Source organism: Heliconius melpomene, chromosome 17, assembly GCF_056956725.1.
Source record: "Heliconius melpomene rosina isolate 202511_hmr_F chromosome 17, ASM5695672v1, whole genome shotgun sequence".
Lineage (NCBI taxonomy): Eukaryota > Metazoa > Arthropoda > Insecta > Lepidoptera > Nymphalidae > Heliconius > Heliconius melpomene.
The window spans coordinates 5,140,787-5,166,759 of NC_140405.1; the positions used below are offsets into that span (position 1 = coordinate 5,140,787).

General features: G+C 32.4%; 1 protein-coding gene across 8 annotated transcripts in view; it reads left to right on the top strand.

Moving 5' to 3' along the window:
* rdgA (retinal degeneration A) overlaps positions 1-25,973 on the top strand; it is a 111,506-nt gene that overhangs the window by 12,842 nt on the left and 72,691 nt on the right. For 4 of the 8 annotated variants that reach the window (XM_085201040.1, XM_085201033.1, XM_085201035.1 and 1 more), the window contains exon 2: positions 24,216-24,384. The exons of 3 other annotated variants lie outside the window; for them this stretch is intronic. In XM_085201040.1, coding sequence (XP_085057166.1) covers positions 24,295-24,384 — 90 coding nt within the window. In that variant the 5' untranslated portion in view covers positions 24,216-24,294. Of the gene's footprint in view, positions 1-23,516; positions 23,707-24,215; positions 24,385-25,973 lie in introns of those variants that run through there. One more of the 8 variants, XM_085201034.1, reaches the window with a different exon arrangement.

The window sequence follows — 25,973 nt, forward strand, 5'->3', positions numbered from 1 at the left end:
GGCAAAATATTTAATTTATCTTTAAAATTGTATTTTTAAAATGCATTCAAAGTAGCGGGACAAGAAAAGACACAAAATGTACACTTTTTCTGATTATGACCCATATAAGATTCGATTGACCTATAAAAAAACTAGCTTCACATTGTATTCCACACACGGCATGGTAGGCTGAGAAACTCTACTGTAAAGACACTCGGTTCCCCACTTTCCCGTAAACTTTTCCAGGCATAGCGTGTTGTGTGGTGGAACTCAACGCCGTTTGCCGCCTTGGTGCAAGAGCGGAGAAATTAAAATATGAATAAATAATCAATCATTACTCAGAGTGGGGATCGAAGCTACAACCGTCACGTTAACGTCATACGTGTGTGCCTCTGAGCCACGAGGGTTTCGGATTTGCCTACAGGTACCTTATTTCTAAGTAGGTACCTATAGCGTTACGTGTTCAAGGCATAGTTGCGTGTTCTTCAAAGCACATTGATAACGTGTTTAAATATTATAATAAGCTTATATTTTATCACGCTCCAATACTACGGCTTACCATTTCGTCGCCATTACAAGTTTTCCATTAAGTTGAGTTAGAAAAAAATATAAAAGTGGAATGATGATCCTGAAATGGGCTCTGTTGGCTCTTCTAGGTGCCAAGATGTAGTAAGATAAGGCTGCTTAGGATCTAGGATCTCTTAATCTTACTAGGAATCCGAAAAATATGTACATGAAGTTAATAATATTATATTCCAAGTCTCTTTCCTTTGCTATTTATGTATATCAATCTTATCATAATATGACATGAAATCAATTTGTTTATTTTATCATTTCATTCTTCCATGAATACTGATATCATTTATGTTTTAGCTTAAAAAAAAAATATATATATTTTATCTGTTTTTGGAAATCGGACATTAAAATAAAGCAATAAAATAATTGTAATCAAACATTAATTGTTTGATTATAATTATTTTATGTTCTACAGATATATACAATAAATTAACTCTATAAAATAAATTAAGGGGCTTCAAAGAGTTTGTATTCGTGTAACTTTTCAACTACGTAATGGATTTCAGTTCGGTTTTGACTATAGGCAAAACTTATAAAAAAGTTGATGTGATATAAAGTATTTTATTGGTCAAAGCTGCTACTAAAATTGTTTTTATCCAATTGGCTGAAATTTTATTTTCCGATGTACGGATATTGTTTTTAAAATGGTAATGTTATTAGAATGCTAAAGTAATTCAGATTAATGAAAAAATGTTGTAATTCAAGCGGGCGAAGCCGAGGCCGGGTCGTTAGCTATATTATAAATTCTTAGCCACAAAGAAAAAGCGTATTAAACAGAATAGGCAGTCTTTGTTTCATATTTAATTCCCACCTGTATAAGCCCGACATAACTAAGTAAATTATTTCTCATCAGTCTACTAGAGGAAAGCTTACTTGCGTATGCTATAAATGTTAAATATTTTATCTTGGTTAATTAAACGTGAACTTTTGCCTTTACTGCACACATTTTATATTTATAGTAGGTTCCTTGTACTTACTATGAAGCTAAAAAAAGTAATACGAAAGTTGGAATATGTCAAATTGTACATGCGATAACTGTGGGTTCTATTTCCACAAAAAATATTGTTATTAAAAGTATTTTTCACTTTCCCGGTATGGTGAGATCATACACGGCGCTAAGTTGCATCATTCAACAAGGGATTATATTTATATTGAGGTTGAAATTGCCAATATCTAAAAATTTGCCGAGGTCAGTGGAAAGTTATTAAAAAGTGTCATAGTCGATATCCTATAAATATCTCTACAGATTAAAGAATTAACTAGTAATTAATTAACTTTTAACTAGATTTCAGCTTTTCCTCTGACATAATTACTATTGTAATTAATTATATAATTTTTATTCAGTTTGGTAAGCTCTTTGAGCTTACTTCACTTATTATAAAACCTTTATTTATAGGTTTTTTTTGAATAGGTTCAATATAATTAAACTCATATATATGCTAGTTAGGTATCTGTATTAAGAAAAGTCCTTCACTTGGGAAAATATTGCTCAACATAATAATTTAATGGCGGTTGTCATTTGCAGTGTGCCTCCCTAGCGGTTCTAAGAAGGAAATCCATTAAAATATGGCAACAATAATATTTGTCGTTTGGAAACATTCTCTCTCTCTCCTGTTTATTATTAGTCCCATATGATGCTGGGTGCGTTCCTCGTCTTTTGTCTCCACTTCGCTCGACTGGACGCATCGTGATCGGAAACGTTGCAGGCGTTCATGTCTCTCTTAATCATACCTGCCCATCTCATCTTCAGTCTTCCTCTTTTTCTGGACTGTTCTGGATCGTTTGGAAACATTATTATACTTGATTTATCTAAATTTTCTTCTTCAAATACTTCAAAAGAAAAACAAACCGGTCAGGTGTATATATATTTTATATCTGGAAATAGTGACTCTAAGGAAAAAAATATTTAAATATTTTTGGTAACTTTGTGATCTGTAACTTAACCTATTTTTTATAACTTATTATTTACGAGAAAAATTTAAAAGTGTTGACATCTTAAATATATTTTTAAGCACACATGGGGGTCTATGGAGACTTTTTAAAAATATTTGTAATGGTGTACCAATGGTGTGTGTAGGTCTCTGCCAAATTTCAGTTAATTGAAATGCTTAAATCGACTGCATTAACAACAAAACAACTGTGTACCTAATAGCATTAGTAAATAATTATTCAGTAACTAGCTAATTGCAAACGTACAGCTTAGTAACACAAAGGCGGTCCTTTGTAGAAGCAATATATGATAGGTATTCGGTGCCTCATAAATCAATAATTATGTGTGCTTGCAATATATCAATTTATTACGCAAGAAATACTTAAATAATACGACACATATTTTTTATATATTAGTGTCTGTATAATTCATTTTTTTATATCAGCGTCACGCTGCCATTCCGCAAACAGCAGGATGGGCAGGGGGAACCTATGTAGTGCTAAAATATTCCGTTCCACACTTTTCGCCGAATTTTAGAGGCATTGCGTGGTGAGTGGCGAAAACGGACGGAAACATAGCCGCGCTTTTACCTGAACACCACAGCGAAGAAATGAAAGTATAAATAAAAATGAATATTTAATTTCCTCGAGAGGACATCGAATCCACGACCAGTCGCGTTTACAGTCACACATAGTGCCTCTGTACCACCAATGGGCTCAATTCATTCATTAATTTTTGTTTTTTTTTTTTCTTTTTTTTTTACTTTCTTAGGAAATATTAAAGAAGATAATCTTGAACTCTAGAGTTATAATGAGGAAATTACTAGTGTAAAGCATTATTTAAATTATTGAAACTTTGAGTATAGAATAAGCTCACAAAGAGAAACATAATCAATTATTCTATTGTAAACAACCAGTTTGTATGTATTGTACGGGCAATGGCTATTTGTGGTGCCTGTACGGGGATTTCATACCTCCAATTTTGGAGTAGTTCCTACGGAGCTTGTTAAAATTTATAAGCGGCGTATTAAATAGCTTTAGAACGAAATTATAAAATTAGTGTGCAGAGTTAATAATTCTTTTGAGACCTCTTTATTTCTGATTAAAATTTAAATTTATAATACTCTCTTACTGTGTCAAAATTATGCCGTGTAAAAATTTCATTCGTATACGTTTCTTGCTGGGAGAACTTCCAAGTAATAAATTCCGGTAAAATTCTGGACGAAATTTTTACAAGAGCTCACGCAACCTAAGTTTAGTAATGAAACAGAATAATGAAATATATACTTTTTTTAACTTTCTGGCTTAATTCCTAGACCTTTATATACAATCTGTTCAATTAATGTTAAATATACAGTACTAAGAAAGAAAAAAACATTGTTTCTTATAAAAACTATACAAGAGTGTTGTCGTTAAGGTTCAGGAGTGAACCTTCAAATCGAGAACCGAATTAATGAATCGGCAAACATGGCCCGATACAAACGGGTAAACAATTTGTTTGTCTTTCCGTTCGCGTATCGCCACTGCTACACGTAAATACTCACTACTAAAAGCTTTCTTGCTTACGATAGTTTATTTTTTCAATACAAAGCGAATTTTGTGAAAATCAAACAATTATTGAGGCCAGTTGTGGCACAGGGGCACAAAGTCTGACTGTTAACCCGACTGGTTGTGGGTTCGATCCCCACGCGAGGAAATAAAATATTTATTTAATTTTATATTTCAATTTTTTCGTTCTGGTGTCGAGGCAAAGCGCGGCGTTGAGTTGCGCCACTTAAAACGCAAATCCTCCAGAATTCAGCGGAAAATGGGGAACAGATTGTCTTAACACTAGGTTCCCTCTGCCTACCCTGTTGCTCTAGAATTTAATAAAATCATTTTATTTAATACTTTTAACTTGTACATATACATACATATTTTAAAGAAAAAATCTTTTGAAGTATAGGAATATTCTTTAAATAGAGGAATATTCTTTAAATTTAGTTTTGAGTCACTGTGTGATTTTTCCTTTGCTGTCAGTCAAATCGTTGCAGTGAACACGTGAACAGTGAACTTCGCAAAGCATATCCAAATTTCTGACGGCGTGACAGAAAACGTCCCGTAATAGCACGTGCGACATTTTCAGCTTTATTTACAAACATTACTTATTAGCATTGTATTTCAATTTATAATAAAAAGAAACGAAATAAATATTGTGCTCGATTTAAATACTGATTATAGTGTTAGTTTTTTTAATAATGAAACGATCTCGGACTAGTACTTTACTTTATTTAATTTAATTATATTATAATCTTAAAAGTCTATATAAAGTAGTAGATATATGTAATATCAAGTTTTTAATTAATATTTAAATTTTTGTCAGTAAAATTGATTGTTACATTTCAGGAGCTATTTTCGTAACAATAAAAGTAATCAGAACGTATTTTAAATCAATTTGTTTGGTTTCAAAAATAAAATGTAACATTAATTTTTAATTACTCGCCATTGCGAGCATTTCATTTCATTACTTTATAAAATTAAAATTTCTTCTCAATTTATGGCAACATTTGTTTTATTATGGCTGCTTAATTAATGTGAATTTATTGCTTTTAGTTTCGTTGTTAGCTAGTGAGTGCGAGTTTTTGATTATACAAAAAACGTAGGGGATCGAAAAAATCAATAGGTATATTTACTCGTCGACAATGCATGTAGTCACGATAGTTCGCTCTAAGGGTAGCTTTTACTTTTTGTATTGAAGAAAATACAATCTTTGACGTCTGTGTCTTAATTAAACATTCCAATTGTATTTTTATATTTCTCTTTGTTTTCTTTATATCTCTCTATATAATATAGTAATAATAACATTGTCTATTGGTTAGTTGAACCTAACGCCTTTTATCGAATCAGACAAGGGAAATTGTATACAATATTATATTGGATATAAAATAAACTCGTATATTTCTTGGCTAGTTTTATGACTTCTATATTGAGGCTTAAAATAAAAAGGAAATGAGGAAAAGTTCAAAATCAATTATTTGTCTTGTAAGGTAAAGTTCTCCCCAAAGAGCGCAATTAAAACTTCGTCGACTGCTTAGTCTCAGTGATACTACCGATGTATATATTTTTATTTGTAAATACATTGCTATATTTAAAAGTTAATTTATGAATGTTTCAATTAGTAGTTTATTTTTCGTAGTTTAAATTGTATTTAAGAGAACACTTTGTGATAAGTAAATAATTGATAATTAAAAACCTCTTACACAAAAATCTCTATAAAATAAATGAAGATCTAGAAAATAGCTGATAATCTTTAAACATATTATCCTGAATCATAGCAAAGAACACTCTCGATCAAAAAACTAAATCAAAATCGATTCATCCGTTAAGGAGTTACGATGCCACGGACTGGAATACTGATACATATATTATGTACGTGTCAAACTTTTAACAACCCTCTGTTTTCGTCGAAATTAAAATAAACGCGTGAAAATTACTGCAGCATAAAGTAGCATATATAACATAGAACTCGAAGAACGCTGATATATTAAGGTAATTTACTTCAGTGTAGTTAGGTAAAATTTCTTTTTCGTCCATTACCTTTGCAAAATCTATGTTAGCTTATTTTAAGATCTACGTTTTAAACCAATATTTTTTTTAAAGTTAACCAATTTTAAAATTTAATTTAAACCGGCCGTTGGTAGCCGTAGCCATCTAACATTTATGTGTCTAATAAATGGACATTAAGTCTACTAAAGCTTTGTGAATTTTTTGTCATTTTAAATAAATAAATTTGTATCCAGGGAACATAAAAAACCCAAACATGTGTATTTCTAAAGATACGCCTCTATTTGAAAATTTTACTGAATTATTCATATCCAATTAACGTCAATATGAGTGTTTTTTTACACACGTTCTGCGGCAGGGATTAACTTCAGCAAAGGGAAAATATTTGTTTGTGTTACCAAACTGTATGAATGATATTTTATTTTTGTTGTAATAATTCCAAAACATTAAAATGAAAATGTTGCAAAAGGTGGTTTTTTAAAATATGTTTTGTTTATTGAGTTATAGTTAGTTAATTGTACATTTAACAAAAACGAGTGCATAACGTCATCTCTCTCTTTCTCTCGAATGTACTGTTTAGTTTATACACTCCGTTTCCCGCTTTCCGAATTTCCGAGGCACTGTGGTGTCGAGTGGAGAAATTCAACGAACGAACTACTTTGATATTATTGTCTTAATGTTCCGACCTAAACCTATATATTGTTATAATTTATTTATTTTTGCTTGTTAGCATTTTTTTGTTGTAGCTTGATGAGAACGTATGGCTTAGCGGTCAAAGCGCTTGGATGGTTTTCAAAAGGCGCTTGTAAATTTTTATACGTCTTCTAAAAAGTATTTGTCTTTCCTAAGTGTGGAACACGTTAAAATTGTTAAAAATACTTACACTGGAACGTTTACCGAATCTATTGAGTAACATTAATATTAATAGTACAAAGCAATCGCTAATATAATAATAATAATTTTCATTATAAAGTCACAATCTGGCAGCCTAGTTACAACTAACCGCCCACGCTCGCTGTAGATAAGCGTGAAAGTACGTAGCAAGGCGGCTACGAGATAAATACCTACTCCATAGGTACTTCTCGTGCAGTGACGCGTACCGTTTGCTCCGGCGCTGATGTAAACTTTGCTTATGATTTATGTATCGTGCGGATCTCACATGTATTCATTTCGTTCTATTTTCATTTATATTGTTTTTTACGTATGCTGTATCGCCAAAAGTTTGCGTTTAACACTGAATATGAAAATAGTTTGTAATAAAATATTTCATTTCGAGGTGTATTTGTATTGTAGACCTCGTAAGAGGTTTAATATCCTCATAAGAGGCATATGTCATGTCACAAATGTAAATGATATAAGAGGTATATGTGTATAAGGAGCATAGCTCTAACACACACAGAATTTTTTAAGTATTGTGTGATGAAGGTAGACCTCAACGCCGCGCTTTGCCTTGTTACTAGAGCGAAGAGACAAAAATATTTATAAGTAATAATTCATTCCCCAGAGTGGAAATTGAACCTACAACCGTCGTGTTTGCAGTTACACGCTTGTGCCACTACGTCACAACGGATACATACATACGTATGTATAATACAAATATTAATATGTATATATTCACGGGAATTTCCAATGCACACAATATAACGAAGTCGTTAAATAAGCAAACTTTGAGCTCAATGTTTCGACGCCGGGAGTGAATAATAAATGGGCTGGTTTAAAACATGTGGATTCAAGAAAATGTACGTTTCATTACAAATGTTATTTAAATGCTTATTTTCAATTCTCTGTATCACATTCGTAATTTATTCTGACATATAAAGAAAACGAAAATATTTTTATTTTTATAATAAAGGACAAATGCAGTCGGCGCGGCTAGTTGGCGCGCGGTAGGTAGGTACTGTAGGTAGCTAGGTCCACACATTATCAACCTACGTTTATTATTTTAGCTCTATATTTTTCCTCGTATGATACGAAGAAGGGATAAGTTCCTGGAAAATTTCCCCAAATTTACGAGAAATTACGGAACTCGACGCCTACATATTATAAAATTGAATAAAAACCGATAAAATTATAATAAAAAAAAATTATAAATTGAGATCATAATGGCGCAGTGCGACAGTGTCTGAGTGGCAATGCGATGGCTGCGGGCTCGATCCTCTCTCTCTGCCCACCTCTTCATATAGAAATATGCACGAAAAATTATATGAAGTAAAAAAGAACTTAAAATATAAAATGACGAATATATACCCCATTATATATTCAGCACCTAGTAGGTTTCATTTCAATTAATTATATTTTACCGGGCCTGATTAAATAGAGCACGGTCCCACCACGATCGTTATAAAGGGTAAAGTGGTATATGGTATAAAAAAGGCTTAGGGTCGCACAGCGGGCAATAGAAATAGCAATGCTCGGCATTTCCCTACGTGACATAATCAGAAATGAGGATATCCTTAGGAGAACAAAAGTTACTGGTATACTCGAAGAATTGCTCATCTGAAGTGGCAGAGGGCAGGACAAGCAGCGCGGAGGGGGTGAAAAGGTTCGCGAACCGGACGATTCTCGCTAAGCAGGCCCTCGACCAGGTGGACCTACGATCTGGTAAAGCTTGTAGAAGGCCTATGCAGGCACAGCAGGACCGGTCGGCGTGAAGATTCTTGAGGCTTATGTGCAGCAGTGGACGCCGAAAAAAATAAAAGTTTAAATATACGTCTATATGTTCTTTCTATTAAAGCTACTTATATTAGATTCATTATTCTACACACGTGAAACATATTAAATGTCCATTTATTATGTACGTATTATACATAGCTTATTCACATAATAATTATGGTAAAACTTGCGTGTTAATATGTCGCTAGCGTTATACGCTACGTAAAAGCCATTTTATGCATGACATGAAATAATTAAGAACCGTAACTCACCAAAACTCGTTACCTACATGTAGGCAATGTTATGTTGAAAGAAAACTGTGCTTTATTATGTGTATTCAATGAAATAAAAGAAAAAGTCACGCTAAATTGACTTTTCAACAATCATTTTATTAACGAAATTCTTGTTAAAAAAATATTACTATGAAAATATTACTTTATGAACATTTTACAGAATATAGAATAAGTTGTCTAAATAATTAATGTTATATTAGACCCAAATATAGTATTAAATATACATTGATAAAAACGCAGATAAATAAAATTAATTTACCCAGGTCAAATGTATCTAATTATAGAAGTAGAACACCCTTATCGTTCTGATCATAGCATCAAGAAAAGTTTCAATAGCAAGCAGTCCGCTATATTCTTTGTAAAGAAACAATATTTAAATCGAGCTCTACCTTTCTTTTGAAATCCATGTCAAAACACTGACAGAAACTGTATAAATATTTAAAAACATATGTATGTTATATTTTTTTAATAATAATTAAATGATGATATTTACATCAAGGGATGTTATATTATGAGTTTGACGTGTATGTGAATGTGTTTATGTGTGTGCATGTGTTTACATTATTATTATTATTTAACATCACGCTGTATACCGCACATAGCAGGGCACGTAGAGGCAACCTGGGAACCTTGTTTTAAGACACTCTGTTCTCATTAAGATATTTCCATACCCCTGGAACCTCACATTTCGCCGAAATCTGACAACGACGACAATGTATCTGTTTGTCTTTCTGTAAAATCGTATCATAGCCGTTATTCAAGAAAATCATCATTCAGCCATTTGAAGATTATCACGATTTCACTTTCCTAGTTAATAACAATTTCCTTTTATGTCGGGGGTTTTAATTATCTAACATCATCATCAGCCTGTCGTTGTCCACTGCTGGACATAAGTCTCTCCAATGGCACGCCACTGAGCTCGATCTTCAGCTTCGCATCCAGCTGTTGCCAGCCACTTTGCCAATATCGTCACCCCATCTAGCCGGATTTTATTAATTATATTCAATAATAGAAAAAAAATACATAAACGTATTTATATAATAGAGGCCGTCGTGGCGCAGCAGCACAATGGTGTGACTGTAACGTGACGGTTGTGGGTTCGATCCCCACTCGAGGAAGTGAAATATTTATTTACGTTTGTATTTCCATTTCTTTGCTCTGGTGACGAGGCAAAGCGCGGCGTTGAGTTCTGCCACTCAACACGCAATGCCTCCAGAAATCGGCAGAAAGTGGGGAACGGAGTGTCTTAACACTAGGTTCCCTTTGCCTACCCTGCTGCGGGATACAGCGTGAAGCTGGTTTTGATTTATATAATGTACGTTAAAAAAGCTTATGTAAAACCCTTAGCATTATTTGAATACGTCCATATCCATATGTTTATTGACTTTAAGTATTTCGAACCCTTTGTAATAAAAACGAATATATCTCAGATAGAGTTAGCGTATGAAACAAAATATTTACAAGCTATGGCTAGCGTCCAGCTCCGTAAATATTATCTTATCTACCCTCTGAATACATACACTCGTCACACCTCTTTCCGCAAATATCTACGCACGTATTGCAAGGATAAGTCCTAAAATATGTGTGGAGATATTAACTATATTATAAGATTTTTTAATATAATAATTATTAAACGCGACAGGTTGTGAGTTCGATTCTCATCCGAGGAAATGAAATATTTAATATTTTCATTTCCTCGCTCTGGTGTCAAGGCAAATCGCGGCGTTGAGTTACGTGGCCGGAAAGTGGGGAGTGGAGTGTCTTAGCACTGGGCTACCTCTACCTACTCTGATATATGCGGGATGCAGCGTGAAGCTGAAAAAACAAAAATTAAATAAATTTATTCGAAAATATTAAAACGAAATTTTATACAATAATAATTATTTGCCGCAGGTATTCTCGGTATTCGTATAATTTACAGTTGCAATATTCATGTTTGAATTATCGTCACAGTACATTTGAACTCTCACATGGCGGTTAAATTTTTCATGAGCCGGCCATTGCGCTTGGATGTGACCTCGATAAAGTAATAATTCTGTCATTAATTCGTAGTAAATTGACTGAATATTACAATTTTCTATAAGAAATTTATCCTTAAAACCAAAATGATAAATAACGTTATCTATGTTGACAGTTACATCAATTATGTCTATTTATTTACCGTTAAAATAAATAAAACATAATTTATTTACTAAATATTTTCTCATGAATCATTAAGTGGTTAATATTTGTACCGATATAATAGATTATGTTATAAATTATATAAATAATATTTTAAATAGACATAATAAAAACTCTTTCGTTCCTAATTGACTGACGCAGAAAGCTAAGAATGAGTTTATAGGTTCTTAGGGAAGTGCGGTGGTGCACTTAGATAGGATTCTTTGAAATTCCTACGCGAGCGGGAACGAGATCCTTTAGTTCGTAGTATGTTATATTATATTTTGTTTAAATAATATATTTAAATATAAGTATATTTTCTTTTACATAAAAACAATTAGCTTTGGATATTTGCTACGTGCTTAGTGATTATGACGTGCTTAGTGACATAGTTTGTCATGCGTTTTGTATAGTATCTACAAAATATCTGTTATTTTATACTATTGTAAAAGAATATGTCAATAATAGGTACATCATTACACAAAGTCAACGGCCTTGTTTGTTTGATACCCTCGCACCTCCACACGGCGACCCACATACGATTGTATGCCTAAGACTAGGAGTGTTTTGTAAAAAAAAAGAGTATAAATAATTTTAAGTAAGTAAAAAAATGTAAAAAAAGTATCTAGAAAATATTTAAAGTCAATTGAAGCTTATTTTGTTATTTCAATATAATTATTTATGTCACGAAATCTTTCTGACAGCATAATTGTTGCAATAAAGAAATATTTTAAATACATTTAGCACAAAGAGAATCCGAATAGTATATTAAATAATTATGCCTAACTTAGTGTACCGTACCTATATGATAATATACGAGCACTGACCTTATTAATTGCGGGAATAATTTTACAGTTACCAGTTTAGAGTTAAATGTAGAGTAGAAATTAAATGTTATATATTATTGTATTGTATGGTATTATTGTATTTTTGTATTTTATTGATAGTGTCGAGACACAAAGTGTGACTGTAAACGTAACAAGGTGTGAGTTCGATTCCCACTCGAGGAAATGAAATATGTGTTGGGCAAAACGCGGCGTTTGGAAAATGGATAACGGAGTTCAGTTCACACTAGGTTCCCTTTGCCTACCCTGCTGTGTGCAGGATACTGAATTACGCAAAAAAGAATTATAATACATAAATGTAGCATACCTAGTAAAAGTTACCCTATTCTATAGACCTTACATCTAACGCGGATCACACTCTCAAATTCAATCTTTTGAGTAAAGTGCGATATCTAAGTAGCTTAACCTAAACAGTGATTGGTTTCACACGAACATAATAAAGGATACGCGAATGGTTGTGGGTTCGATCCCCACTGGAGGATATTTTAATTTTTTCCCTCTGGTGTCGAGGTAAAGCGCGGCGTGGAGGTCCAACACTCAACACACAATGCCTCCAGAATTGGGTGGAAAGTGGGGAACAGAATGTCTTACCACTAGGTTCCCTTTGCCTACCCTGCTTTGCACGGGATACAGATCAAATAAGAAAGGATATCAAATATGCTTTATACTAATATATTGATTTTATTTGTCATACTTTTTTTCTAAGAGCAAAGAAGATTTCAATATACCTAAGAAATGTTTGTTTCGTAACAATTTATTATTAATTTATACCTTAGATAGAATTTACTGCTTAGTAACATTTATTAAGAAAAGAGGGTCATAAAATGGATTAACTTGTACAGAAATATAACTCTACTGAGAATAGAACGGCTATTCGTCAAGATTTCACAAATAAAATCCTTTGGGGATTTCGAAGCTAACATGATGTACTTTAGACTTAGAGAGTAATACCTATACGATACGATAACATTGCCGTACGGTATTGAGGATAGTAGATAGAACATACAATGAATCAATTTTGAATATTTCAAACGCCAACCGAAGCTCTATGTTGGTATATTGCTGTATTTCAAACTATAATAATAATATTTTTTCTTGTTAGCTTTATACCTACTATGTTTTTTAGTTATGTATATATACTATTATAATAAGGTATTTTTTTCAATGTTTTTAGGGTTTCGTACCTCAAAAGGTAAATATGAAACCTTTGTAGGATCACATTGCTGAGACCATTTATCTTGAGATCGCGTGGAGAATTAATATCAAATATTCAGGTTCATTATTCACCTTGAAGAACAGAAAAAATCGAACTTCTATCACTCTTTTTTAACTCTCTCGTCTTTGCTGATTTTTTATGAAGTTCGCCGCCCAATCACAACACATAGAGTACTTCCCGGGGACCTACATTTATGAAATTTGGCATGAAGTGCGAACTTCCGAAAAGTGAACATTTATATGTATTTTTAAAAAAAAGTACATTTTTAACTTATATATGTAGTGTAGGGGCTATGTATGCGTAAGCGTTAGTTTCATACAAAACAAGTGCATATGCATAATTGTTAACTTTATAAATTTTACTTCCCGTTGAACTAAAATTGGTAAGGAAACCACGGTGGGTGAATCTGAACTGCACTTAACAATCAAATCTAAAAACTTAACAAAAAAATGCAAATCGACAAATTAAATAGAAAATTGATAAAAACCTTAATAATATAGGTATACCATATACACCATATATACCATAAACTATAATAATTAACTTACTTAGGATTTTTAATTTGAATAAATAGAAATGAAAATACTTAAATTACATAAATCTTAGGCTTATGTTAATAATATAAATGAGAAACTAAATTTGTTTCTTATATTTTTATTTTTACTTTAAAGAGAAAGATCAAAGGTATAGCCACACCGTTTTCGTTACTAAAAAAACTATTAAACAATTTCCAATAAAACATGAAACCGGCGATCAGTTCAATAATATTGAAATTAAATTTGTATTTCAATATTTTTTGTTGCTTTGCAAGCATTCTATGTAGGTTATTATACTGCTTAAATTAATAGTCTCCATCCTTCAATAATTGAATTAATTAATTATCATAGTTTTATTTATTTTTTAATTATTATTGAGAAGGTTAAAATTAGTTTAGTTAATCTAATATTAGACGTCTAAACTTTCGATTCTTACTAAAATAAAATAAGATATACATAGGTATATTAAGCCTGTACGTACGTGTGTTTGTACGTCTATACGTAACTATGTACATCCCTATAAATTCAACAGTCTGTATAAAATATTTTTCCTAAATAAATATGAGGATTGAGGTGAAATTGGAGATTAAAATTTATATGTTTCCTCTTTGCTACGAGTACATGTTATGGTAATAACTTAGAGCTTTACAAATACAACGAGGTCCCTCCTCCTTAACTTAATAGCTTTACTTTAGAAGTTACCATAAATATTAAAATAGCGGTCTAACTTACCCGAGCTTCGTTTTGCTAACGAGTCAAAGCACGGCGTTAAGTTCCGCCACTCAACACGCAATGCCTTCAGAATTCGCTAAGACTAGGATTCCAGGTGCTATATGCCTATCCAGCTATATGCGGGATACAGCGTGAAGCTAATAAAAAAGATATATTTAATAAATTAAAATATTAATTATGTATGTTGATTCATAGAGGTAACTTTAACCGTAATTAACTAGTCTTCTATCTCTAATTAATTAAACGACTCGGGTACGAGCTTACATTAAACGATTCGAATAATGTAATGTAATCTTTGTCTAAACGGGAAATCTTCCATGCTCTTATATCGAGAGAGATTGAGATTAGCAATAGCAATGTAATTGCCGTAATTACCCTCTCGTGGATTGAAATTGTTATTTTTACCGATTATAAATTATTTATTTCTTTATTGTTGCAAAGCTAATATTTAATTGACTGAGGCTAGTCGTGGGTTCAATCCCCACTCGAAAATTTTACACTCTAAATGAAATATTTATTCAAAATGTATTTTTTCATTTCTTCGCATCTTGTGTCGAGAATCTGGAATTCGGTGGAAAGTGGGGAGCGGAGTGTCTCTCGTTTTACACTAGGTTCCCTCTGCCTACCCTGCTGAGTGTCGGATACATCGTGAAGTTGATTTTTTAAATAATATAAGATAGATAGCAAATCAACTGGTACAATAAAATTATAGAAAATTTTATCTGAATCTGTTCAGTGTTATTAATTGATAGTTCGATATCCAAACTAGCTATATTGCAAATTTTTTTACACATTAGATACTTATTTAGGGAAAATGGGTTGTCTATTTTAAACTTTTTAATTAAAAAATATATTTTTAGGTTTTTTTAGCTATATGGGCAGTAGGTACTCGTGTGCGGTAAATTGTAATTTTTATCACTTTAAAAAAGAATGTATTTCGTTTCGCGGAAATTGATGTTTCACAGCGTTTGTTACACCTTTTGACCCATGTTGTATGTTGCTCAAAAACACACGTCAATAAAATAAATAATAGAATATACTAATATTTCATCCAGCCATCGGAGGCCATCGTGGCGCAGGGGCTGAAAGGTATGACTGTTATGGGACGGCCGTGGGTTCGGGAATGAAATATTTAATATAATTTCTCTCCTGCTCCGCTGTCAAGGCAAAGCGCGGCGTTGAGTTACGGCACCGCCGTTCTTCGATATACCATCTCAGTTCGATTGTGTCGGTCATCTGTCTGACTAGCTTTTTGCTTTATAGCCTTTAACTTATTTTTGTCTATATGCATATCATCGTATACCGCGTTAAACATATGATCTAAAGCTAAATCCATAACTTGCTATTCATATTTTTCATGATAATTTTAATATCTACTTGTCGCCTTCAAGAGAAATTTTAATCTTAAATCACGTTCTTCTTTCCGTCTATTAAGCCCGTGTACTGTTATATCGTTAACAATTAATAAATTCCTTCTAAGCCACACGACAGAGCGCAACCTACGATTTGACGCCATAAAGCTCCGAGAACTGGTAGTTAAGTTGTTTGTAGTTTAACAGAGGCTTAGGTCTCATCTTTGATATATACAGCGAAATATTAATAAATATAATATATAACCACAGAAATATGTATTTTTATATAAACTTTCCATTTATAGTACATATTTTACAAAATGTTTTATTTTACTTTAAACAGAAATGATCGTCCAGTAAATACTAAAGGAATTATTCTATTCTATTATTACAAAGCTTTGTATTCGATATTCTTACAAGTATATACTTAGCAATGGTTTTGTCAATATAAAAGCATATATTGGGGCGTACCGGTATGCCTTTGTACGTCAGGCTATTGTCTATTGGCGACTACATGCCTCGAATGCCATGCTTACATGTAAAAAGGAAACAATTCTATTTACATATACTTATCGTTAAAAATATATATATTATAAACTAGTGGACCCGAACGCGGCTACGCCCGCTTGAACTATACGAATATTTATTAAATATATTTATGAAATTATTTTCAGTTTTCAAAAGAGAGATGCGTTAAGCAAGGTTATTTTGGGTGACGTTTTCTAACAAACTTTGCAAATCGTTGCTTAGCAACGGTCGCATAGCGACGGTTGTTATTAACATGGCGGAATAAATTGCATGTCAAATTAATAAGTATTTTAATATATTGGTATATATCGAAAATATTACAAATATAATAAAAAAAGTATCCTATGTTCATACCGAGACCCTCAAGTATCTCTATATGAGTATTTTATCACAATTAAATTAGCGGTTTGGCCCTGATTGCGTAAAAGACAGACAGACAGACAGAGTTACTTTCGAATTTATAATACAGGTATGGATATATATTAATTGTATAACCGCTGTATAATGAAAATTTAATTCGACAAATTTTGAATCGAAGAACCCGATATCGTAATTTTAGAACATGGTATTGATTGTGAAAGTTTTAATATCCAAGCGGGGCAATAGAAGTAAACTAAGTATTTATATACGAGAACGTAGTTTATTTAATTTAGCATTTAGATTTTTGTTTGAAATAAGTAAAATTTTTAATTATATTTTATACCTATTTACATTTTTATGATCGTAGAATTTAAAGATTTTAAATATTTTATAAGTAAGACTATAATTAGTTTTTTCACTAGGTTTCCTCTCTCTATTCTATTCAAAGTACTATTTACTTATGAATTAACGTATTATAAAAAAATGGGGTTTGCACCTTCGAAATAGTTTATACCACATTGTATCCAAGTAATAATTCTTATAAAAATTACGACAAATTATGTCTTACTACATACTGATGTGAATTCAAATTCAAATTCAAAATATTCTTTATTCAAATAAACTTATTATAAGCACTTTTGAACCGTCGAATGAACATATAAACAAAAAGCTACCACCGGTTCGGAAGGCAGTTCTGCTGAGAAGATCCGGCAAGAAACTCAACAGTTGATCTTTTCAAAATCAATGGTACAATCTATTACATTAGCTGGCAGCTATCCTGCATTACATTCAATAGACATTAATTCCATACATGCTTATCCTCTAAATATTCCTGAACAGTGTAATAAGCTGTACTTGTTAGAAAGTTTCTTTACAGATATTTTAAATTTTGGTAGTGGCAAACCTAGAATACACTGCGGAATTATATTATATACATGTATGCTACTACTACTACGTATGCACTCAGACAGAACGGATATTTTATTCTGTTTGGCAAGTAAGGAAAATTAGCCGAGCTACATCTAAGATAAGCTTGACGTTTAAATGTTAATATAAATCGGGGACTCCCTGAATTATTTATATTTTGATTCAGATTTGCGTCATTGATGTAAGAAAATTTATTTCACTTCAATCTTTGTATAAATTTATTTTCATTATGTCAAGTATTTCTTCCTTTTTCGCATTGTTTTACCGAAAGGACTCCTACCAAATGACGCTTTGTATATTATTGTTTAAGTTGGGTTGTTTTGTTAAATTCTTGCGAAATATTTTTAATGTAATCTTATTATTTATTTTGTTAGAAAAAAACGTTTTTCATTTTTGGCAAAATTTCTTTCGTTTTCATTGTATTAGGCTCTCACTGAATATTAATATTTATTGTAAAAAATAAACAACTACCAAACGTACTAAGTTTTGTGATATAAAACGCAACTGTAATTTTTTTGGTATACGTTATTTACAAACAAACAACTTTAAAAGTAAAAAGCAATGTAAAAGCTTAAAATTAAGTCTTAAAGTTAATTTCCTTTTTCTCTAAGCGTTGTGGATATTTAATTAACAGACAAAAAGAACTTTATCCTTTGGTGTCAAAAAGCGACAAGCAATAAAAAAGAAGAAAATAAAATATTAAACCTTTTGTACGCCTTTGCTTTTAAAAAGATCCCCAGCGAATAGTCTATGTTTAGAGCGTTTTTATATATTCTAAGGGTGTAGAAGTAGTGCTTAGTATATCAACGTTCCTATCTATATAAGACTAGCGGACGCGCGCAGCTTCGCTTGCGCATTTAAGGGTGAATTCTAATAATCCATGAAACATATGTTCAATGAAATATTTTTAAGAGTCTAAATTTCAAATTTTATAAAAATCGGTGGCGATTTAAAGATTTTCCCATATAAACTTTCAACCCCTTATTTGCACCCTTAGGGGGAGAATTCTAGAAAACGATGAAACACGTGTTCAATTAAATACTTTTAAAAATCTAAATTTCAAATTTTATAAAAATCGGTGCCGATTTAAATTTTTTTCCATACAAACTTTGAACCCCTATTTCACTTCTTTCCCTTTAGGGTTAAAATTTTTCAAAATCCCTTCTTAGTGGATGTCCAGATTACGAAAGAAAACTTTTGTCCAAATTTCACGTTTCTACGCACAGCGGTTACGGCTGTGCGTGCGTCTTACCTCAGTCAGTGAGGACAAGTCCTTTTATATACGAGTATATAGACTAGTATTTTCCACTTGCTACAACGTTGTTAATACGATTTCGTCTGGCAAATAATAACTTCAAATCAATAACGATGCTTCTAGGTAGAGTTAGGTTTTATAGCTTCATCTATATCTATCTATCTATCTATCTATCTACGAATGAAAGAACACTTTGCAACGTTATTTTGACCCACTTCTTGTGACACACGTGTCCGGCTTCGGTACCAATACAATATTTTCATAGTATGAACTGAATGTCCTTAACAAGGATAACGAGAAAATATTTTGAAAATATTTTTCCAGACTATTATGTGATTCTTTTTGTTTTTTTTAGAAGGTCATAAAAATTGCAATGTTATTTTTAATGTTTTACAGTCGGTACATAATATCACATAAAATATTTATTTAACTATCGACTTAAAAGAAAGGGGGTTTCATTAATACAGCTTCACGATGTATCCCGCACACAAGGGGTGGGGGCGGAACTCAACGCCGCGCTTTGTCTTGACACCAGTGCGAAGAAATGGAAATATATATTTAAATAAATTTTTAATTTTCTCGAGTGGAGATCGAAACTACAATCAGTTGCGTTTACAGTCACACTTTGTACCCCTGCGCTACGGCTGGCCTCATTGATACAGAGCGCGGCGTTGAGCTCCCCCATCCAACACGTTTAAAAGTTTCTTAAAAAATAGGCGGAAAGTGAGGAACGGTGTGTCTTAAGTTAGGTTCCCTCTGCCTACCCTGCTACTTGCGTGGGTTCCGTTAATTCCTTCATAAGGTAACTGTTTAAAGGTAATATTTTTTTATAGATAACATTAATTAATTTCATGTAATTATTTATTATCTTTTCAATTAGTAACACAGATGATATTATAAAACACAAGGATGTTTTTTTAAAATGTTTTTCTATTTATACATAACCATTTCCACATGTACCTGCACTGCGTAGAGCCTGATATATGTATGTATGTATGTATGTACGTTTACTTTAAAAGTCGTATTTTCTACGTAAGCCCGTGATGAATTGCTCTATTCTCAGGCACTTACTACTACTTTTAACTTCCGTGCAATTTGTTAGACATATCCTCCACAACGCTATCTATTCTTTCTGAATTTCTCCACTCCCGGTCTTCGTCTTGTATTTTTTGTCATGGCTTAGTGAGTCTTGGTAGATAGATGTTTGTTTCCAGTTGGGATGATGAGTTACTTTTATTTCTGCGTACTGGTAAGTCATATTTCGGCGTTAAGTTCCGCCGGTCATCACTTAAGGTCTCGAACTTGCGTGTCTTCCCATTAGCTTTTTTCGGCCTTTGCTCAGGATAAAGCGTGGAAAACATTATTGTTACATTCGTAGTTTTTTTATTTATAAATGTTTCATGGACCACAAAGTAGACTACGAGACGATAATGTTGACTTTCCGTATAATTTCCGAGAAAATTTCTGTAAACTTTTATACTTATGTATTTTTAGCTCTCTACTATTATCTTTGTAAAATATTTCTAGCTGTAAATTGAATAATGGTATCAATATTTGTGTTAAGGAAAGGGAAGAGCTTATTTTTCAAATTATAATTGAATTGAAATATATTAAAACAATGGCAATCAAAAATGTTATAATAGGATACTTAGTTGATTGCAAAAATACAATTATTGATATTTGTATATTTTTAACTTCATCCTGTATTCAAATTTCATGTATTAATAAAAAAAACATTAATATTATAAAGTAAAAGCAGGGGCGTTCTCTATATCATTTTATGACTTCATTGTGCATATTTTTACCTAAAAATAATAACAATGTCAGCAAAAGTATTTTTTTATTAAAATGATGTAAATTTTCCTTGAAAGACTCCAAATAGACTCGGTCTCGTCGTTCCAGGCGCAAGTTGCGGCAGGTAAACGTTTTACGTCTTCATCGTGGCTCGTTAACTTTACGAACATTAGAATATTAATAAATCACCCCTAGCCCTGTATTTTTTATTCTATGAACTGTATTATAGAATTTTTACACGAAGTATCTTCTTCTATTTAATTTCTTCTTTCTTAATAATTTCAATATTTTGAAATTGTTAACGTTTTATAATGTGAAAAACGTAATTTAAGCCGAGGTCTTAATTGAGGCCATTGTGGCACAGAAGTAAGTGTGACTGAAACGGGACTGGTTGTGGGTTCTACCCTCACTCGAGGAAATGAAATATTTATGTAGAACACTACATGTGTTCTGGTGCAAAGCGCAGCGTTGAGTTCCGCCACTCAACATGCAATGCTTCCAGAATTCTTAAGACCAGGTTTCCTCTGCCTACCCTGCTGTATGCGGGATACAGAGTAAAGCTGATAACATAAACAAAGCTAACAAAGTGTAGAACAAAGTAATTTCATTTATTATACGCGTTCGCTATCCGTGCGTATTATTTAAGTTCATTTTCCTTTATGCCTCCACTCTTTGACGTCACACTGAAACACCTTTCAGTTTGCTAAAGTGTAAACAATAGTGCAGGAAATTGCTATTAATAAGAGGCAAGCTTAAAGCTTAATGCTTAAACCCAACTGAAGAGAAACCTAACTTTAGAATAACTTATATTAGGCAAATTTAAAATAAGTTTTATTAGTAAAACTTATTTTAAATTTGCCTAATATAAGCACTCTTAATTTAGATATTAGGAGCAGTGTAACGTTTAAAATGGTGCGTAATACTAGCAAACATTTTTGGTGTTTAGTGGATTCTTTATAGTTCGTGGTCTTTTGGCATCAGAAAGCAGTGTTAGACTAAACAAAATCCGTTTAAGTTCGATTTCTACTTACAGAATGCTTACGGTATGCTTGTATTTAAATTATTTTCAGTGATACTTAAAATACAATATCTCGAATGGGGTGGAATGTGCAAGGTAGAACGTGGAACTTATAGCTCTAGCGTTTTTCTCCCTAAGGCCCACTCTAGTGTAGATATATATAGATGATGCGAAAAGCCTAAAAACTTCATTGCTAAATATTTAACATGGAGGAAATTTCGAAAATATAGTAATTTATTATAAACATACTATAATCAACTTCATATATTAAATAAAGCTCTGGTTTTAATTGAAAGTATAAAATGGAGTCTGGTACCGAACCGTATAATTCCTGACTGTATTATTTTATATACATACTAGCGACCCCCTTGCGGCTTCGCCCGCTTTAACTACTGAATTATTCATATAATATATATTTGCAAAGCACTTAAGATAATGTGAAAATTAATTAAACCCTAATGCAACCCGCATTTTCGTAGTTTCAATAAGGATTTTCCAATTGTTTTACACAGCAAGGATTTTTTAGTAGGTACCGTAATTTTAAATCTGTGCTACTAATCTTTTCAAGTACTTATTAAAATATATTTAAATGACAATTTTTAGATAGTTAAATGACTATTTTTAAACGGAAGAAATTATAAACGAAAACCTACCTACTAATAACTACTACAAAAAATATGAAACCAAATATATTGCGCTGAAATAATACATTCAACTCTAATTATTCAATACGTGCAAACGCATCTAAATCTTCGTTGCTATAAAGGCAGGCGGGTTTTTTTTTTTCGAGCTTGTGGTTAATGCTGAAGTGGGTATTCTGTCCCTGATGAAAAGCAAGCTCTACGTAGCTGCCTGTGAGGAAAATTAAATAGAATGCATCGGCCGGGAATCGAACCCGGGCCGCCCGCGTGGCAGGCGAGCATTCTGCCACTGAACCACCGATGCGTGTAAGGCAGGCGGACGCGAATAGCGAGTGAGCGAGCCGTTTCGCAGCAAGGATTTTTTATATTGTAACAACTTCTAAAGTACTTATTAAAATGAAAAACAGTAAAAGACAGTTTTGGTCTACATTAAATGGCCAACGTAACTAATGTATTTATTTATATGCTGAGAGTAAGGGATAAGTGAAACTTGAGTAACATACAGCTGATGTGTCAACGGCGGGATGTGTTAACAATTAAATGCGTTTTTCTGTAAAACTATTCGCAATTTCGAAATATTGTGAAAAGCAAATTTTATCTTCGTTTAACGTAGAAAATTAATAAAGTATTTTAAAGGATAAGGATTAATACCATTATGGAAAAATATCCCTCGCAATAAAAAATATATTGAAATTATTATTTTTAGACACAAAAATGATCACTACACGTTATTCTTAAAAGATACGAATATGCCGTCGCTGACTTTTTTGTAGATCTCATTAAGAGGAACAATACTCCAGTACATTTTTTTCATGTAGTTCTTACCATTAAAGCAGCGCATGCGCGAAAGTGTCTCAACGGGTAGGACTTTATACACATTTATCGTATTTACGTTAATTTACATAAGAATGTACAAATAATAAACTATATATAAACCTTCCCTGAGAAATACTCGACCTAATGGTGAAAACCGCATCAAAATCCGTTGGGTGGTTTAGAAGAAGAAGAGTTAGAAAGTTCAGACAGACACAAAAAGCGACTTTGTTTTATAAGATATAGGATGTAAAATTACATGAACATTTTTTTAGCTGCCTCTGTTTCACATATTTTTATTATTTCTTACTTTAATTATTAAATTTTAACGTTTTTGCATATTAGAACGCCTAATATTTATAATGTTATTTAACTTACGAGGTATGTAAAAAAAAACACGAGTCAATTGCAAATCCTCAACTACAAAAAAACAGCAATCCATCACTCCCTCTCAAGACAGACTTTCGAATGTGACTTTTCCACTTTGTTGTCATTGTGTAGACGGTGTTCGTACATCCCACACCAATATTTACAAGATATCCCACACCAATATTCAGGTGAGTTCTTGTGTTAGTATACGAAAAGTTATGAATATATTACGAAGCTATCGTCTCAGCACCGTGCGTGACTTATAGAGCTCTTAGTTTCCCATTCATCATATTATTATACGTAGAAAATGTACACCAAGTTTTCTAAACGGAAGAAAAATTGTTTGCTTGCTGAAAATTTTATTACTTTGGGGATATTGTGATGATTTATATGTATACGTAGAGATTATTACTTGGAAAAATACCACGCAACACTAGTTGCGCTACTTTATATTATATTTGAAGTAATATTTTATAATAGGGGCAGTGATTAGAAACACGCCATTACTTTTATGTACCTAGTTAGTTGTTGCTAGAATTTATATGTTTAATAAAATGTCCGTTTGGTGTAGATTATATATATATATTATATTAGTATTATTTTGTATATTGATATATCGAGTTGCTATTATGTTGAGGCTAAAACTGTATGATTATACAATGTTCCATATATTCTATAATATTGGTTTTTGTGTCAGTGTTGTTGAGCGTGGCGAGCGGAGCGGGCGGCGGGGCGGGCCCGCGAGATGAGCGGCACAGCTGCCCGCCCCGCCTGCCATGCAGCGATTGCGCACCACCTTCAAACGTTCCCGGACTCCCACGCCGCAGGACATGAAGACCCAGAGCAGCCTCGAGGTGCCCAAGCAGGTACTTATATTTATAATTCAAACGTTTATTATGCCTCACATACTTCATTTCTTCCGGTCTCTATAAAACGTAATAGAATTGTATTTGTTGAAAGATTTCAGGGTGATTATCACCTTTCATTATTTTTCACAGTATTGCTTCTACCGTGTTGTAAAACGCTACCTTATGCCGAAATATACATTTAAAGATTTTTTTGGATGGTGGATGGTAGTTTTCATGTACTTTTTGCTAGCTGCACCTTAATTTAAATGGTTACAACTATTATATGTATATTTTCTTTAGCTATAGTGCTTGAGAATTGAGAATATCTGCATTATATTATTCTACGTACCTATTACTTATTCATATACATACATACAAATAAGTAGACATGTAAAGACTAGTAGTGTAGACTGTTATGATATTCCTTTCGATATGTTTTCTGTTTTCTAAATATATAAATGTATATGTTTATAGTGGGGGGGGGGGGTGCAGGTGTTAAATTTGCAGTTATAAAAGCGTCATTGAGACCTATTGTAAAAAAAAATCAATTCTGAAGATTAGGTCCTGAAATGAATAGCTTATGTTTTTAGTTTTCCATTTGTGTATAAATTATCAAAAATATAAAAACAAATCAATCACATGGAAATACTCGATCGCGTCAGACATTCATTCGCGCATTATCTTTCTGATAACCAGGAGATATTAATCTGACGAGTAATTAGGGGAGAGTGGCAGTAGATAGGGGTAGAAAAAGTTATATTATACTTAAAGGGGACGTTTAGTAAACTCAAAAAGTGTTCTATTGAAATGACTGACGATTTGAAATGGGTCTAAGTTCATGACTAATTTTTGAAAATGTAAAAAAAATAACTTGACCTTGAAATACTCGAGCGAACGAGTTACAGATTTTTATACAGACGGTTCTACTTGACCCTCTAGTCGTCCCAAAAGATGATCTGAAATGCGTTTTTTTACTCTCTTATTTACAATAAAAATTATATAAATTATTTCTGCATCTATTTTATAATCTTTATTATCAACTTTTATAATCATTATTTTGAGATACGATTTACATGTTAGTATTAAACATGAAACAAAGTTTTCACTTCATGAATGGCAGCCACAGAAGTGTCCAAAAAATAGTAAACAAGTGTGTCTGTACATTAAATAATTATACTTTCTGGTTAATCTAAAATTAGTCATTGAACACAAATCTATGATTTTTAGAATTTCTGTCATCTTCTCGACTACTAGATGGATTTGAATAAAACTTTTTTCATTTTGTAATTATTAGGCCTTGGTTGAAAGTCTTCCACGCTTGATGTGAAACCGTAGTGATCCAGCTTAACTAAAAGAAATAATGAATAGCGTCCTTAACAAAAGGGCTTGAGCGTAATGAAAATTTTGTATGGACATATAAAAATTGTAATTCTGGAACATCTCATGAACAACAGTGCAGCTAAATTATAACAAAGAAGGAAATTCCGCTTTAACAAAAGTTGTTAAACGTGAGGAGCATTTACATTGACGTATAAAAATAGAAGATCTGGGACATCTGATAAACAATCATAATAATTAATCTAAACTATAAGAACTAATGAAATGCA